This window comes from Artemia franciscana, chromosome 14 (assembly GCF_032884065.1).
Source record: "Artemia franciscana chromosome 14, ASM3288406v1, whole genome shotgun sequence".
In the NCBI taxonomy this organism is placed as follows: Eukaryota; Metazoa; Arthropoda; class Branchiopoda; order Anostraca; family Artemiidae; genus Artemia; species Artemia franciscana.
The window spans coordinates 23,613,252-23,632,925 of NC_088876.1; the positions used below are offsets into that span (position 1 = coordinate 23,613,252).

Consider the following 19,674-nt stretch of genomic DNA (forward strand, 5'->3'; position numbering starts at 1 on the left):
GTCACCCAATCACATTTACAATCACCTGGAAAACTTCTGCTGGCGCCCTTGATACCACTCTAACCCTGATTGCTACTTACCGCTGCAACCCTGATACTAGGTTGCAAGTACCGGTGCAACTTTCATCATAATTGCCTTGTAGATTGAACTCAGAAGTGAAATAAAATTCAGTTCTCGGCCTTCGATCCCGAAGGCCGAGATTGGGTCTGTTGATTTTTGAATTAATATCAAGTTGCCATCAATCTATGGCTAATTGGAGAAAAAGCAAAGACTGATAGTCTTAGTAAGAGGCATAGCTGGCATAAGCCTTTTTCAGGAATGTATTAAAATGATGCCATTTTCACTTGTTGATAGATACTGTATCATCCATCCATCCATCTTAGGGTAGAACTAAGCTAGATAGTTATAAAATCTTAGGGATGATCGAGATTTTTGTGGTGACTCATAACGGCACAGTGTACATAATGTCATCTGCACTGATGCATACAAAAATTACGTCACTGACATGAATATTCTTTTCTAAAATTCTGGCTTTTAGCAACCTTTCTCAAACTTCTGACCTATTCAGCTGGTTCTTGCGGGCCAGAAGATCTCTGTGCGTCATGTCTTCTAATTGCCTGTGTTTTTACTTTTCATTTTTATTTTTGACGCTCTCTAATTCTCGTTTTCGCATGTCTTCTAACCACATGTGACTTTAATCTTCACTTTCATTTTTGACACGTTTTAACACTCGCTTTTTCATATTCTTTAACCGCATCTGTCCCCCCTCCTCACTTTCGATTTTCATTGCCTCAGACAATTTACCAATGCCCTTTGCTTTACCTGCCCCTATTTGCCCTTTCGCAACCGATGGGCCAGGCTGTCGATTTCCTCCCAATTTGAACTTAAGCCACTCATGCCCCTCCCTCGGTTCCATTGCCTTTGACAGTTCAGGTGGTGGTTCCAAATAATCATCATCATTTGTAACAATTGAAATTTTTTTGTTAAAAATCTCGTTTTTTAGAGACATTATAAAACTGGCAGCGTTCAAAACTACAAGATTAATCACGCATCGGGTATATTAAATCTAACAAAAAACGAAACTGATTTTATAATTTTCAGGTATTTTCCGATTTTGAATTAAAACACTAAAATTATTCCTTAGACACCTTAAAAATCCTTGCAGTTTTCACAATATCTGAATGCAGCTTTTGGTAGAAACTTGATTCTATTTTGAAAAAAATAAAAAAAAACAAGTTTTTTTTTAATGAAAGTAAGGAGCGACATTAAAACTTAAAACGATCAGAAATTACTCCGTATATGAAAGGGGCTTTTCCTCCTCAACGCCTCGCTCTTTACGCTAAAGTTTGACTCTTTCTCTTAACTTTACTTCTAAAAACAGTAAACAACTTTAGCGTAAAGAGCGGAGCGTTGAGGAGGAAAAGCTAAAAAAATCATTTTTTAGAGTTTCGGTTACTATTGAGCCGGGTCGCTCCTTACTACAGTTCATTACCACGAACTGTTTGATTAATGTAATATGAATGATGACTTTTATGTTAGTGCATGATATCACTCCAACCACTGATGCATATAAACATGACGTCATCAACCTTTTTTCTAAATTAAGTCTCTTAACGAATTTTCCCAAACAGGGAAATTTCTCCCCTCTCAGGTAAAGAGAGGAGAGAGATAATGAGAAAGAGACAAAAATGAAGATGGAAGAAGAGAGAGATAGATAGATGGAGATAGAGAGAATGAAAATTATATGGATGACTGGTATCACTTTTAATTAAGACGTGAAACGTCAGTTGTATGGGCCTCAGACGCCTTGTCATTATGTAAAACAGTAGCTGCCAAAACTTGTATTGGAAAATATCATCGAAGGAAAATGACAAATGAAGGAAAATGGAAACTGACAAATGACATTGGAGGAGAATGGAAAATATCTTTGGAGAAAAATTACATCGGAATATGTCAGCTTGTTTTGGTAGTTTCGTAATTATATATAATGTAATCGGCGAAGCAATAATGCTCTTTCGTTTTCAGTTTCAAATTCGCTGTTTACTTTCGTAATAAAAACTTTTTCTTTAAATTCAACTTTATTTTTGTTTTTTAGTATACACAATAAACCTTTCAAAAACATCCTTATTTAACTTAAGGTGATGAGACCAAAGAAATCAACATTATTTTCTTTTAAGATCATTCAATGTTGGTTTTACGTAAAGTAAAAATAAAAACACAAATCCAGTAAAAACACTAGAATGTTATTTAGGTATTTATGATGAAGTTAAACATTCTGCTCGATAGGATTAAAATGGCATACATTTTCTTTCTATCTCAGAGATTAACTTTAGTTTTGCATTTTAGCAGTTTTTTAATATATTTGGTAAATACAGATAAAAACACATAAAACATAAAAACCATATTATGCATTTGTATTGTAGGACATCTGTTAATGCTACATTATGGTCTTCATTGCATAAACTGGAAAGGGAAATTTTGATTCTTTTAAGTCTGGTGGCAGAATAGAAAAACAGAAAGAGCAAAATTAAAGAGCAAAATAATAGAAAGACAGAAAGAGCAAAATTATTGTCATATATCAAAGAAAACCCAAATAAGTGAAATTTATTAATTCATTTTCAAAATACATTTGTATCACGATACGGAAATACTGAATTGAAACACGATGATGAGATTTAAATGTGGCAGAAAATAGCTTGAAGAAAACAAGTAAATATGGAATATGATGAAGTTTTTCTAAGAAATTTAGAAGAAATGTTTACAGAATTCTGCTTACCCGAAGACGAGGATCTAATACATCTGGTAGACGATGCAATTAAAATCTTAGAAAAGGAGCCTAATGTCATTTATGTAAATGCAACAAACGTAACCTTATTTGGAGATATTCATGGCCAGTATGACCATCAGAAAAATATGTATAGAAAAGAGTTCAAAGAAGGTTCCAATGCCGATCAGGTTATGATACAACTTGGTGACTGCTTGGACCGGGGACCTCAAAACTTGGAGTCATTTCTATATTCACTGGCATGGAAGCTTGTTCACCCCAAACAATTCTATTTCGTTCGTGGAAACCATGAATCAGGATCAATGACACGTAAATATGGTGCGCAAAAGGAAATAATGATGAAATATTCGCGAAACATTTATAACCTCATTATAAAGTGTTGTACTTATTTGCCCGTTGCTGCTGTTGTCAACGACAAATATTGGTGTGTCCACGGTGGTATTCCATACTTTGAAGAAGGCTATCCACCGTATACTTGGGACTTAAATACAGATAATCGTTTGTGTGAGCCAAGAAGAATGTCAGTAGCATTGCAAAATATATTATGGGCAGACCCTGTAGATAACTTTGAAGAAAAGCATCAAGATTTATTTGAAAATAGTCAAAGAGGAGATAATATATATTATTTTACGGCTTTAGCAGCGCATCACTTCTTAGAAAAGAATGGGCTACAAGAAATAATACGTGGGCACGAATTCTATCACGAGGGCTATAGAATTTTTCATGACCACCTTGGTCAGATTTTAGTAAGAAGTATTTTTTCATCTCCAAATTACTGTGGGAGGGAAAAGAACCCTGGATCTGTCCTCCAGATACGCGGTAAAGCACCTTTAAAAATTGTCTTATACCCTCCATTTGGTGGCGGGCCAGAACTTCCTCCTAGTGTAACATTATGGGAATTTATTTTGCCTGTGGTTTTGTCAACTTATTTTGAATTTGGAGCACGGTTCCTAAAACACCGTCACAAACTCCCAGAGTTATTCCAAACTCTCGACAAAGATAGAAATGGCAAGCTGGACGGATGTGAGATTATGCATCTGCTAAACCTAGATGATGAAGGCATGGTTAAAAGAATGATTTACATCCACGATAATGACGACGATGATGCAATAAGCATGGAAGAACTCCAACAAATGTGCTCAAATTTCTGTAAGAAAAGAGTGTCAATAATATTCAAGTTTATTGACGAGGATCTTGATCACAAGATCACAGTTGATGATCTTGTTAGTTGCGTTAAACGAATAAGTAAATTTATGCAACTCCCTTTAAATTGGTTGAAAGAGGAAAACTGCCCAGCTTTGGAAGCTCTTGCCCTTCGAACCATACATGTTTTGACTAACAAAAACTACGTAGATTACGAAGATTTTGGCAAAGTTTTTTCAGTTTTAGGGTACACTAAAGATTAGCTTTGTTTCATATCAACTCACTCTATCATAGTGGCAGTAATATAGAGTCAACCACGGTCCATGATTACAAAACACGTTTTGAAAGTTATGGCCTTTTGCAAAAAGAAACACCCATTTCAACGCAATCAGGAATGGTAACTGTTATCAAAGGTAAATTCAAGTTAAAAAAGAAGCAAACCATATCCACAAGATTTTCAAAATGATCTTGAAGCCAACCGTGTTGATCAGGAAGGAGAATACTCCCTTCGATTGTACTTTATTTCCTTCTTTAGATATTGGAAAATAACATTTTTTGGTATTTTTGCTGATAAATTAAATAAACAAAAACAAATTTAGCACAGCCCAAATTTGAAAAATGACACCTCCTAAGTTTTTGAAAACCCCTGAATTTACTTGAATCACTTGAAAATGGACGTAGATGAAAAACACTCCTTTAAATTTGCTAATAAATTTCTGAAGTTTTTTTTTCATAGGCATTGCTATAGCGTCACCTATAGTAAAGGCCATACGGCTCTAATATTATTATTGTTTTTTCCCAGAGGCACTTCATATGGAAGGGTGTTCGTATAACTTTGGAGGGGACTCACTCGATTTTAAATCGGACGTCCTAGTGCTCTTTTTAGGAGTCAAAAGTGATCAGAGGGAAACTACCCCCTGAGCTTTTTTCCCCAAATGCGTCTGATAAAAAATTGAGATAATGGTGTTTTTGATAAAGATTACCTATCAAATTATACAACTGGTGTGTTTTAAATAGCTGAAGGGAAATATACAACCCCTATAACGTATGAACTATCACATAAAACTGGTGAACTCATTATTGGTGGTTTTTACGAAAAAGAACTCTCGAAAGTTATCCAGTAAAAACTTTCATTCTATAAATGGATCCTATAAAGTTGAATAAACTAGTAGCAAGTATAGTGAAAAGTACAGAAATACAAAGGAATATGGTTCAAGAACATTCCTTAGAGCAAGCTGGATTTCGTGACTATGTTGAAGAGTTCGGTGCTCCAATCGTTGAAGCAGAAGATAAAAATACAAATATGATTACTGATAAATAATATGAAAATGACATAAATTCAAGAAGACGATTATAACGATTGGATCAATCTTTAAGCCACACACTAAGTTTGCAAGCAAGTAATCCAAATCACTCAAGTCAACCTATTTTACCCCTCATTAAGCCAAATGTCATTGCTAATGTCAATTCTGGGATAGATGATGAGCTTTTGAAAGAAATCAATAAGGACTATGATCCTTAAAGACACGGAGGAAAGATGAAAGGTGTGAAAAAATGAAAGATCTTATGGATTAGAGAAAAATCTCAGTTCGTAAAAATCTACAGAAGAAGGCTAAAAGCTATTAAAGATAACTTTGATGTTATACAACCTCATCAAGGAATTGGGATTTACATGAATGCAAATGATTTGATTGAAAAATTATGTAGCTGGCTAGGTAGAAGAGCTGCTCGATATACAACAATGCGTTTGAATAAAAAGAAAAAAAAATAAGGATGAATGGGTTAACGTTGTTATACCAAATTGGGAGTATGATGAGGTGGGTTTAAATTATTTCTTAACTCGTTATTTCAGTTCATCCCCAGATCTATGCTTAATCAGTATACCAACTAATCTAGCAACAATAAAATTTGTTATCATTTTGAAAGAGAATTATAAATTTCTTTTTAATAGAGATATATGTTTTATTTTAGGATTTGAAAATGAAGCTAAACTAAGCATTAAATATGATGATGGTATTAAAGTTCTTAATATTACAAGAAATGGTGATATAATACATATACACTGCTCATTAGTAGATAGTTCAATTGTGAATGGGAATTCAACCTCTAGTACAATCCAGTGTTTCAAACAGTTTGTGGTAACGAACTGTAGTAAGGAGCGACATGGCTAAAAAGCAACTGAAACTCTAAAAAATGGAATTTTGAAACTAATAGATACATCGAACGAACTGGATTTTCATGCTGATTTTAAATATATAAGTTTCGGCAAATTTAGTCCTACCCATCATAAGTTACAAGCCTGAAAAAAAATGCCTTATTTTGAAAAATGGGGGGAAATATCCTTTAAACGTCATTGTATCTTAACGAAAATCACACCATCAGATTCAGCATATCCGAGAACCCGGTTATAGAAGTTTCAAGTTCCTATCTACAACAAATGTGGAATTTCGCATTTTTTGCCAGAAGACAGATCACAGATGCGAATTTATTTGTTTGTTTTTCCCAGGGGTGATCGTATCAAATCGGTGGTCCTGGAATGTCGTGAGAGGGCTCATTCTAACGGGTTCTGGTTCTTTAGTTCATTCTAAAGTTCTAGGGATCTTTTTAAGAGACCAAAAAAATTGGAGGGCATCTAGGCCCCTCCCACGCTCATTTTTCCCCAAAGTCACCAAATCAAAATTCTAAGATAACCATTTTATTCACCATAGTCGAAAAGCCCAATAACTATGTCTCTGGGGACGACTTACTCCCCCACAGTCCCCGAAGGAGGGGCTGCAATTTACAAACTTCGATCAGTTTTTACATATGACGAAAAGAGAAATCATCAATGCAACAGCACAAACACATTAAAAGAAAGAAAAAAAAAGAAAGGAGATAGAAGGAGAAAGGGAAAACTGTTTTCTTAAATTAGTGATTAATACAGACCAGCACTTGAATGAAGTCTTAACCCTACTCATTCATACAACCACATAGGTTAAACAGCATAGCCATACACAATCAACCATAAAGAATAATCCATGGACAGGCAGAAAACTGTGAGAACTGTGAGAAAAACGCCGAATATGTGATATTCGAGTGTATATTACTTTCAGGGAATGGGAAACTAATCACTTCAAAATCAAAATCATCCGTTTTATTATACATTTTAAAACTTAATTTATTATTATCAGGAATATTAACATTTAAATCTAAGAAATGATCTTCATGACCAGCGCCATGACTAGGTTCAAGAGTAAGCTCTGATGGATATATATATTTTATATATATTGTGCCTACCACAGAATATCCATGGCATCCCCGTGTCAGGTATCACCCCCAACATACATGCCTATGAAAAAAAAACAGCAAATGTAGAACAACCTAGTTACACCAAAACAAACATATCCTGTTAATATATTCCTCATTTTAGCAACAATAGGTAAACTAAACGTGATAAATTTTACCAAATCACAAATATTAACACTTTGCAAAAAACCTGAATGAACTAAACAATTATAGGATTCATCTTTACCATATGGCTATTTAAAAAAAAAATCCGCTCTATTAGAAACACAATTCAAAATAAATGGCGCTGCATCATCTTTTCGCGAACCTCCGAAATTAGCCGAAAATTTCCTTGAGTATTTCCCGATAATTCTTTTGGTATTTATTTAAAAGTTCGTTATAATGAAAACTAAATTTTATAAATTGCCAAGTTAATTTATTTGCAGAAAAACCTCTTAATATCAATTTTTGGCTTAAGATTTTGCATCTATTTTTAAAATCAATATAATTACTACAAATCCTTGCATAACGAAGTAAATGTGAGAAAAACGCCGAATATGTGATATTCGAGTGTATATTACTTTCAGGGAATGAGAAACTAATAACTTCAAAATCAAAATCATCCGTTTTATTATACATTTTAAAACTTAATTTATTATTATCAAGAATATTAATATTTAAATCTAAGAAATGATCTTCATGACCAGCGCCATGACTAGGTTCAAGAGTAAGCTCTGATGGATATATATTTTTAGAAATATCATTGAAATCCTTACAATTTAAGACCAAACTATCATCTAAATATCTATTATTTGACAAAACATGTTTTAAATTATTTGGATTATTCTTATCCATCATATATTTATATTCTAGTTGACTTAAAAACAAGTCAGCTATAAATGAGCTGGCATCCCCGCCCCATGGGAATTCCCACGATTTGCTTGTACAAATCACCACCAAATCTATATATATATAGATATATATATCTATATATATAAAAATAAGTTGTCTGTCTGTGTGTCTGTCTGTCTGTCAGGTGACGTCATGTTTCTGTGTCGACTGACGTCATGAAGTTAGTTGTCGTCATTTTTGCTATGACGGTGACGTCATTAAAGATATTTAAGACATATATGTTCACGTAGAAATCTATTAATGTTTAAGTTTAAAATGACTGATGAACTTACAATGGCAAAAGCCGATGAAGATGCTCAAAGAGTCTATGCCAAAAAACTTGCTGCTGATAGAGAAAGTCAGAAAAGAAAGCGTGCCGAGGAATCAAAAGAACAGCAAGGAAATGAATGCTTGCCTGAAAAATTCTATTTTATGGGCACACGTAAAAATATTAAAATTAACTACAAATATGCGTGTCCGATTGCAAAACGATGACTCTGGTCAAACATTTTCAGATCAATTGCTGGCAATTGGAAACGGAAAGCTCCCAGTAGACTCAATTTCAGGACGTATACAACTACCTGCTGATTTCTGTAATTTAGTGACGTCCAAAAATGAATTGATTGAAAAAGTATTTCCGAATATTCTAAAAATTATAAAAATGATAAATGGCTAAGTGAAAGAGCGATTCTCGCACCCAAAAATATAGACGTCCACGAAATCAACAATATTGTTTTGACCAAGATTCGAGACCAGGCAGTCCTTTACAAGTCAGTCGACACAGTTTTGGAACCAAATGAAGCGGTTAATTATCCATCTGAATTTTTAAATTCCATGGATCTTTCAGGGTTTCCACCACACGTGCTACAACTAAAAATAGGCGTACCAATAATATTGTTACGTAACATAAGCAAACCACCAAAAGAGAAATATCAAACCACCAAAGCTTTGCAATGGCACGCGACTTGCCGTAAAAAAAAACAATGGAAAACCTAATAGAGGCCACAATCTTGACAGGGCCTTTTGAGAGTGAGGCTGTTCTTATTCCTCGCATTCCCATGATTCCAACGGATCTGCCTTTTCAATTTAAAAGATTGCAATTCCCAATTCGATTAGCATTTGCAATCACCATTAACAAAGCTCAAGGTCAATCATTAGAAAAATGTGGTATAGATCTTAATACTGATTGTTTTTCCCATGGACAATTGTACGTTGCATGTTCGAGGGTCGGTAAACCTGACAATCTATTTATATGCAGCGACAATTGGACAGCGAAGAATGTTGTATATTCGCAAGTTTTACGCAGTTAATTTGTATTGTATCTATCTATCTATCTATCTATATAAAAACGAGTTGTGTGTATGCATGTTTGTTTGTTTGTAAAAAGAGCGTTTGCATATGACGTCATTATTAGTACAAACGGCTTTGTATATGCACAGACAATGGGAAAGCCAAGAATGTTGTATATTCGCAATTTTTACACAGTTTGAAACACATATATAAATCTATCTATATTCACAGGTGGGACACAGGGACACAACTACAATGGCGCGTAACTAATATGGCGCGTAACGATATATATATGATCGATGTATATATATATATATATATATATATATATATATATATATATATATATACTAGCTGTTGGGGTGGCGCTTCGCGCCACCCCAACACCTAGTTGGTGGGGCGCTTCGCGCCCCCCCAAGCCCCCCCGCGCGCGTAAGTCGTTACGCGCCATATTAGTTATGCGCCATTGTAGTTGTGTCCCTGTGTCCCACCTGTGAATATAGATAGATTTATATATGTGTTTCAAACTACGCAAAAATTGCGAATAAACAACATTCTTGGTTTTCCCATTGTCTGTGCATATGCAAAGCCGTATGTACTAATAATGACGTCATATACAAACGCTCTTTTTACAAACAAACAAACATGCATCCACATAACTCGTTTTTATATAGATAGATACAATACAAATTAACTGCGTAAAACTTGCGAATAAACAACATTCTTCGCTGTCCAATTGTCGCTGCATATAAATACATTGTCAGGTTTACCGACCCTCGAACATGCAACGTACAATTGTCCATGGGAAAAACAATCAGGATTAAGATCTATACCACATTTTTCTAATGATTGACCTTGAGCTTTGTTAATGGTGATTGCAAATACTAATCGAATTGGGAATTGCAATCTTTTAAATTGAAAAAGCAGATCCGTTGGAATCATGGGAATGCGAGGAATAAGAACAGCCTCACCCTCATAAGGCCCTGTCAAGATTGTGGCCTCTATTAGGTTTTCCATTGTTTTTTTTTACGGCAAGTCGCGTGCCATTGCAAAGCTTTGGTGGGTTGATATTTCTTAAAAGTATTATTGGTACGCCTATTTTTAGTTGTAGCACGTGTGGTGGAAACCCTGAAGGATCTATGGAATTTAAAAATTCAGATGGATAATTAACCGCTTCATTTGGTTCCAAAACTGTGTCGACTGACTTGTAAAGGACTGCCTGGTCTCGAATCTTGTTCAAAACAATATTGTTGATTTCGTGGACGTCTATATTTTTGGGTGCGAGAATCGCTCTTTCACTTAGCCATTTATTATTTTTATAATTTTTTAGAATATTCGGAAATACTTTTTCAATCAATTCATTTTTGGACGTCACTAAATTACAGAAATCAGCAGGTAGTTGTATACGTCCTGAAATTGAGTCTACTGTTTGACCAGAGTCATCGTTTTGCAATCAGACACTCATATTTGTAGTTAATTTTAATATTTTTACGTGTGCCTATAAATTAGATTTTTTTAGGCAAGCATTCATTTCGTCTGCAGGAGTTAAACTACGTAAAAATTGCGAATATACAACATTCTTGGCTTTCCCATTGTCTCTGCATATACAAAGCCGTATGTACTAATAATGACATCATATGCAAACGCTCTTTTTACAAACAAACAAACATGCATACATACAACTCGTTTTTATATAGATAGATAGATAGATAGATAGATAAAATACAAATTAACTGCGTAAAACTTGCGAATATACAACATTCTTCGCTGTCCAATTGTCGCTGCATATAAATAGATTGTCAGGTTTACCGACCCTCGAACATGCAACGTACAATTGTCAATGGGAAAAACAATCAGTATTAAGATCTATACCACATTTTTCTAATGATTGACCTTGAGCTTTGTTAATGGTGATTGCAAATGCTAATCGAATTGGGAATTGCAATCTTTTAAATTGAAAAGGCAGATCCGTTGGAATCTTGGGAATGCGAGGAATAAGAACAGCCTCACCCTCAAAAGGCCCTGTCAAAATTGTGGCCTCTATTAGGTTTTCCATTGTTTTTTTACGGCAGGTCGAGTGCCATAGCAAAGCTTTGGTGGGTTTATATTTCTTAAAAGTATTATTGGTAGGCCTATTTTTAGTTGTAGCACGTGTGGTGGAAACCCTGAGAATAATATCTCGAGGTAAAAACTGATCACCGACCATTACGATGGCCACTTCGTCGATAGTTGGAGCATTGTATCTACGCACATGTTAGCCAGGAGGCGTTTTGTCAGCGGAAATAACAATTTTATGCGTATAAGTAGGCATCAAATCGATGGCTGTTTTGAACAGACGCACTAAATTATTATTTTCGTGGAAAAGATGTTGTAATTGGGAAACGATTGTCCTTTCAATGTTGGGAGAAATTTCGCAACGTGCATTCAATTCAGAATTTCTATCACTGATGAAGTACAATTGTAAAAATTTATGATTCTCGCCTGAGAATGGTAGAAGAGACCCTGCTCTATGATAAATTTGCCCTTTTACTTTGAAAGTAGACATAAATTGATCTGGATTTTCAATTTGGGCTCCAAACGACGTCATTTGGAAACATGAGTTGTATTTTCTGATTCATTTATATTCCTTATGTCCCGGTCGTCATTTATATCCCCCTGTTTTATATCCCGCTTATTTTTCAGTTTTTTCCTTTTTTTATTTTTTTTTTTACTTTTTTAGTTCTTTTAGTTTTTACGTTTTTTAGTTTTTTTTAGTTTTTGAGATGAATTTTTTTTTTAGTTTTTTACCTTTTTTTCGTTTTAGTTTTTATTGGTTTTTACCTTTTTTTAGCTTTTTATCTTTTTTATTTTTTATTTTTTTTTTTTTAATTTTATTAGTATTCTTTTTCTCTTCTATTTTTCATTTTTCCTTTTTTTTTTAGTTTTTTTTAGTTTTTAGTTTTTTAAGTTTTTTCCTTTTTTTAGTTTCTTTAGTTTTTTTTAGTTTTTCGGCTTTTTTATTTTTTTATTAGTTTTTAGTTTTTTTTGTAGTTTTTGCCTTTTTTTAGTTTTTTTAGTTTTTTAGTTTTTTTTTTAGTTTTTAGTTTTTTACCTTTTTTAGCCTAACCAGGATTTGAACCTGGGACCTTCATTCTCCGTTCTGACACCCTCTCTCACCGAGTGACTACTCCAGCATGTTCATTTTGGTGTTTTAAATGGTATATTATTAACCAAATTAATGTGTTTTACAATATACTAAGCATCGTCATAACAAAAATGACGGCAACTAATTTCATGACGTCAGCCGAAACATGACGTCACCTGATCCACAGATCCACAGACCCACAGACAGACAGACAACTTATTTTTATATATATAGATAGATACAGTTTCTTCTTTAAAATTTGCCCTTTTACTTTGAAAGTAGACATAAATTGATCTGGATTTTCAATTTGGGCTCCAAACGACGTCATTTGGAAACATGAGTTGTATTTTCTGATTCATTTATATTCCTTATGTCCCGGTCGTCATTTATATCCCCCTGTTTTATATCCCGCTTATTTTTCAGTTTTTTCCTTTTTTTAGTTTTTTTTTACTTTTTTAGTTCTTTTAGTTTTTACGTTTTTTAGTTTTTTTTAGTTTTTTAGATGAATTTTTTTTTTAGTTTTTTACATTTTTTTCGTTTTAGTTTTTATTGGTTTTTACCTTTTTTTAGCTTTTTATCTTTTTTATTTTTTTTTTTTTTATTTTTAATTTTATTAGTATTCTTTTTCTCTTCTATTTTTCATTTTCCCTTTTTTTTTAGTTTTTTTTAGTTTTTAGTTTTTTAAGTTTTTTCCTTTTTTTAGTTTCTTTAGTTTTTTTTTAGTTTTTCGGCTTTTTTATTTTTTTATTAGTTTTTAGTTTTTTTTGTAGTTTTTGCCTTTTTTTAGTTTTTTTAGTTTTTTCAGTTTTTTTTTTAGTTTTTAGTTTTTTACCTTTTTTAGCCTAACCAGGATTTGAACCTGGGACCTTCATTCTCCGTTCTGACACCCTCTCTCACCGAGTGACTACTCCAGCATGTTCATTTTGGTGTTTTAAATGGTATATTATTAACCAAATTAATGTGTTTTACAATATACTAAGCATCGTCATAACAAAAATGACGGCAACTAATTTCATGACGTCAGCCGAAACATGACGTCACCTGATCCACAGATCCACAGACCCACAGACAGACAGACAACTTATTTTTATATATATAGATAGATACAGTTTCTTCTTTAATTTTTTTTGTCTTTTTTAGTTTTTACTTTTTTTTAGTTTCTTCTTTTTATTGATTTGTTTTCTTCAATTTGTCAATGTTCATTCTAACATTGACACTTGGAAAAATCTTTACGCGCCAAGCATGCTAAAGCTCCAACAATTTATATTAAACCTCAAAATTTGGGGTATCTGTTTTAAGGTTTTCCAATTACTTTAATCTATTGTCAAAATATATTGAAATATTTGTGCAATTCCCAGTTTTTTTTTAGTTTTTTCTTTTTTTTAGTTTTTTAGCTTTTTTTAGTTTTTTTTTTAGTTTTTTATCTTTTTTATTTTTTTACGTTTTTTCTTTTTAGGTTTTTTTTTTAATTTTTTTAATTTTTAATTTTTTTTTTAGTTTTTTCTTTTTAGTTTTTTTTTAGTTTTTTACCATTTTTCTTTTTTCGAATTACTTTAATCTATTGCCAAAATATTTCGAAATATTTATGCAATTTCCAGTTTTTACATTCTAGTTTGTTTTCTTTTATATATATAGAAGATATAATCTGGCGTGACGGACAGACAACTTATTTTTATATATATAGATATATATATATATATATATATATATATATATATATATATATATATATATATATATATATATATATATATATATATATATATATATATATATATATATATATATATATATATATATATGTTTTTAACTACGTAAAACATGCGAATATACAACATTCTTCGCTGTCCCATTGTCTATGCATATAAATAGATTGTCAGGTTTACTGACTCTTGAACATGCAACATATAATTGTCCATGGGAAAAACAATCCGTATTCAGATCTATACCTCATTATTCTAATGATGTGTCCCTGTGTCCCGGTCGTCATTTGTGTCCCGGTGTCCCGGTCTGTAATTTCTATTCGAACAATCCCTGTGTCCCGGTCGTCATTTATATATCCCGCCTTTGCCCCCAGCGTCCCCGTTGTAGTTGTGTCCCGGTCGTCATTTATATTCCCTGTGTCCCGGTCGTGATTTGTGTCCGGGTTTCCCAGTCTGTAATTTCTCTTTGAGGTTCCCGGTCGTCATTTATATTCACTGTGTCCCGGTCGTCATGTGTGTCCTGGTATGTAATTTCATCAGTTGACAAACATGACGTCAGTCGACAAACAACTTCATGACGCATACAACTCAATCCTTAAAATGACGTCAGTCGACAAACATGACGTCAGTCGACAAACAAACATGACGTCACTCGACAGACACACACACACACACACACAGACAACTTATTTTTATATATATATATATATATATATATATATATATATATATATATATATATATATATATATATGGCGCGTAACGACTTACGCGCGCGGGGGGGCTTGGGGGGGGCGCGTAGCGCCCCCCAAGCTAGTCTTACACCCCAACAGCTAGTTTTATATAAGTATTGTATAAAACAAATTCTAATAACTCAAAAATCATATCCAAGCTGTAACATCTCAAGTTAACTGTAGCCTTAAAACAATTTGTCCATATAGCTTTTTTATTATAAGTTTCTATTTTTAAGAACCTTTTACTAGATAAGAGGAAAGATTTCTTGATAACAGTTTTTAAATTATCTAACACTACATTAAGTGATAAATTAGTATACATGGTCGCAAAATTGAAAGACGCAATTCTTTTAGCTGAAACCTTTGTTAAAGAATCTATCACCTGCAGTGAATTATTAACACTCCAATATGGATTAAAATTCGAAAATTTTTTAATACCAGAACAATAGGTTTTAAGTTTATTTATAATTTCCTTTAAAATTAAAGAGGTCAGTAGCAGCAATGCGGGTTGGACATTTAGCTGCTCCAGCAATAAACCGTGGTTTACCACCTCGTAATACCTCGCTCTTTACACTATAGCGTTTTTAGTAAATTCAGCTATTTATTCTACGGTCTTTGTGATTCAGGGATCATTCTTAAAGAATAGGGACAAAACTTAAGCTTTAGTATAAATATTGAGGTATTGACGAGGGGAAGAAACCCCTCATATACGTAATAAAAATATACGAATATAGAGGTTCGTTACGTAAGTTAATTCGTAAGTCACGTATATTTTTACTAATGAAAACGTTCGTAAGAAATAAAAATTTCTAGTTGGCTTTTGAAGTAATCAAAAAATTGGAGGGCAAATATGCCTCCTACGCCACCCCTTTTTTCTCAAAATCGTCCCATTAAAACTATGAGAAAGCCATTTAGCAACAAAAAAAATTATTACACAAATTTCGTTTTAATTATTTGCGTGCGGAGAGCCAAAATAAAAACATGCATTAATTCAAAAACGTTCAGAAATTGAATAAAAAAACAGAAGTTTTTTTTAACTGAAAGTAAGGAGCGACATCATTAATCCTGCCCGACTTCTCTCATTGCCCAGAACATTTGTTCCGATTCGTATATAAATGCAGATATAAACTTTATCAGATATATTCTTTTTGGTAATGGATACACCATTCCTTTTGTCAATAACACAATTAACCGTAGACTAAAAAGACATTCCCGTAAAATCAAAGAAGATATTTTACAATGTGAAGCTACTGATAAGCCTCAAATATTGTCTATCTTCCTTATATCCCAAAAATCACAACAAAATTAAAAAAAAAATTGCACAAAAAATAATCTGTATGTAGTTTTTACTTATAATTTCAAAATCATAAATTTTGTTAAATTTCGGTAAAGATAAAACCCCAGTGACTCACCAAAGATCAAATACCTCGTGATTGTGGAAATTACTATGTTGGCAGGACCCATCAGAATTTGGAAAAAGGCTACACCAGCATAAAAAAGACAAAGACATGGCATTAATTTCAAATAGTTCCAACAACTCCTTTGATTCTGATTTAGGTTGGCATATATTTAATAATCCCTCCCAAATGATGCTTTTTGAAAAATCTTCACTCATCAATAATGATCTGGGGATAAAACAGGTGGTTCGGGAAACAATTGAAATTAGTCTCAAAATAAATAATAATATTTCTTTGAATAGGGACTTGGAGGAGTACTCATTAAATTCTTTATGCTCAAACTTACTTAAAAATGATCTAACAAAATATTTCACTAAACCCATTTATAATAGTATTGAACCAGTTAAAAAAAGACCTTTGAGACAGGCTGTCAAAAACGCAAGGTTGGCTAAGAGAACTTGTAATTAATCATTTTGTCCTGTTTTGTTTGAGTGAATTAATCATCTCACTTCATTCTATTTATCATTCTGGGTTGAACGTCGTTGGAGTAAGGATGCTAAGGCTGTTTTAGAAAAAGTTTTTAAAAAACATTATTAGTTTTAATTTTCATATTTTAATGTAAGTTTATATATATATATATATATATATATATATATATATATATATATATATATATATATATATATTTCTGTTCGTTTTAAGTTTTAATGCATCTGGTTACTTTCGGTAGAAAAAAATTGTGATTTTTTTATTTAATCAGTATAAAAATTTGTTTTTTTTAGGCCCCAACAGATATAGAAATTCGTCAACTAGAGTTTTGGTTACGATTGGGCCGAGTCGCTCTATATACTTCGTTACCGTTAACTGTCTGATTATCCCAATTAACCTCTCATGTTGTAAAGAACAAGCCCACCTTTGGGAACGAACGAGCAATCACGTAGCATTATGATCTTTGAAGCTTATTATATGCTTTTTTCGATAATATTACAACGATTTTCTATCTCAAAATATTTTGATTGATAATAGTTTAACCCTCTTTAGGACAAAATTGTTATGTTTCCAAATATGAGCTTGAAAGCTCCGGGTTCTCTGACAAGTTAAATTTTACCGTATAATATAAATTAAGATCTTTACCATTTTTGGAGGTGTTCTCACCCTTTTTCAAAAATTATGCGAAATTACATAAGGCTCGTAGCCTTCAGTAGATAGCTTTAAAATGGATAAATTTTACATATTTACAATAACCATAGAAATTTGATTCTTTTAATGTGTACATTTCCTTTTTTCGGAGTTTGGATTGCACAAGTCACTCGCGCAACGAACAGTTATTCAAGAACTGTTTGATTTATTGTTTCTCAGTCCTGATTTGCAGATATTTAATCCGAGTAAAGGACGCATTAGGCAAAATAACAAGAGCTAAGAGTTCATATGGCACTTATGACGTGGCCAGAAGAGCTAAGAGCCAAGAGCTCATACGGTATGAGCTCTAACAAAATTCTAAGAATCAATAGATTGATTTAAAAGGAAAATCAGAGGCCTAATGCCGGTCGAAATTTAAAATAAGAGCTCTGAGTCACGATATCCTTCTAAATATCAAAATTCATTAAGATCCGATTATCCACTCGTAAGTTATAAATACCTCATTTTTTCTAACTTTTCCTCTCCCTTTAGCCCCCCCAGATAGTCGAATCTTGGAAAACGACTTTATCAAGTCAATTTGTGCAGCTCCCCGACACGCCTACCAATTTTCATCGTCCTACCACGTCCAGAAGCACCAAACTCGCAAAAGCACTGAACCCCTCCCCCGGACTCCCCCAAAGAGAGCAAATCTAGTACGGTTACGCCAATCACGTATCTACGACATTTGCTTATTGTATCCACCAAGCTTCATCCCATTCCTCCACTCTAAGCGTTTCCCAAGATTTCCGATTTTCCCCTCCAACTCCCCCCAATGTCAACAGATCTGGTTGGGATTTGAAATAAGAGCTCTGAGACATGAATTCCTTCTAAATATCAAATTTCATTAAGATCCAGTCACAAGCTCTTAAGTTAAAAATACCTCAATTTTCTAATTTTTCCACATTAACACTCCCCATATCCTCAAAAGAGAACGGATCCGTTCCAAGTATGTCAATCACGTATCTAGAACTTATGCTTATTCTTCCCATCAAGTTTCATCCGATCTCTCCACTCTAAACGTTTTCCAAGATTTTTGTTCATTAACAATCCCAGCTCCCCCAAAGAGAACGGATCCGTTCCAATTATGTCAATCACGTATCTATAACTCGTGCTTATTCTTCCTACCAAGTTTCATCTCGATCTCTCCACTCTAAGCGTTTTCAAAGATTTCCAGCTTCCAAGATTTCTGTTTGCCCCTCTGACCCTCTTATGTCCTTTGATCCAATTCGAATTAAAAAGGAGCATCTGAGACATAAGATTCATCTACATATCAAGTTTCACTAAGATCCGATCACCCATTCGTAAGATACCTCGATTTTCACGTTTTCCAAGAATTCCGGTTTCCCCCGCCAACTCCCCCCTCCCCCCCAATTCACTGGATCAGGTTGGGATTTAAAATTAGAGTTCTTTTGCACAAAATCCTTCTAGATATTAAATTTCATTAAGATCTGATCACCCGTTCGTAAGTTACAAATACCTCATTTTTTCTTTCTTTTTTCCGAATTAAACCCCCCCCCCCCAACTCCACCAAAGAGAGCGGATCCGGTCCGGTTATTTCAGTCACATATCTTGGAATTGCAGTCACATATCTTGGACTTGTGTTTATTCTTTCCACCTAGTTTCATCCTGATCTCTCCGCTTTAACCGTTTTTCAAGATTTCCGATTCCTCCTCCCCCCACTGACACTGGATCCAGTCGGGATTCAAAATAAGATATCTAAGCTACGAGGTCCTTCGAAATATAAAATTTCATTAAGATATGATAACTCTTTCTTAAGTTGAAATCGCCTCATTTTTTCTAATTTTTCAGAATTAACCCTAGCTCCCCCCAACTCCCCCAAAGAGAGCGGATCCGGTCCGGTTATGTCAGTCACGTATCTTAGACTTATCCGGTTGAGATTTAAAATAAAAGGTCTGAGTTACGAGGTCCTTCTAAATATGAGGTTTTATGAAGATCCAATCACTCCTTCGTAAGTTAAAAATACGTCATTTTTTCTAATTTTTCAGAATTAGCCCCCCCCCCAAATAGAGCGGATCCGTTCCAATTATATCAATCACGTATCTAAGACTTCTGCTTATTTTTCCCACCAAGTCCCGATCCCTCCACTCTAAACGTTTTCCATGATTTTAGCCCCCCCCCCAAACTCCTCCGATGTCACCAGATC

At 33.7% G+C, this 19,674-nt stretch overlaps 1 protein-coding gene across 1 annotated transcript; it reads left to right on the forward strand.

The window, feature by feature from the left end:
• The first annotated feature begins 2,715 nt into the window (after nucleotides 1-2,715).
• Nucleotides 2,716-4,191, forward strand: LOC136035756 (uncharacterized). Its single transcript, XM_065717726.1, has one exon. The coding sequence runs from the start codon at nucleotides 2,716-2,718 to the stop codon at nucleotides 4,189-4,191; it is 1,476 nt and encodes a 491-aa protein (XP_065573798.1).
• Nucleotides 4,192-19,674: the final 15,483 nt, after the last annotated feature.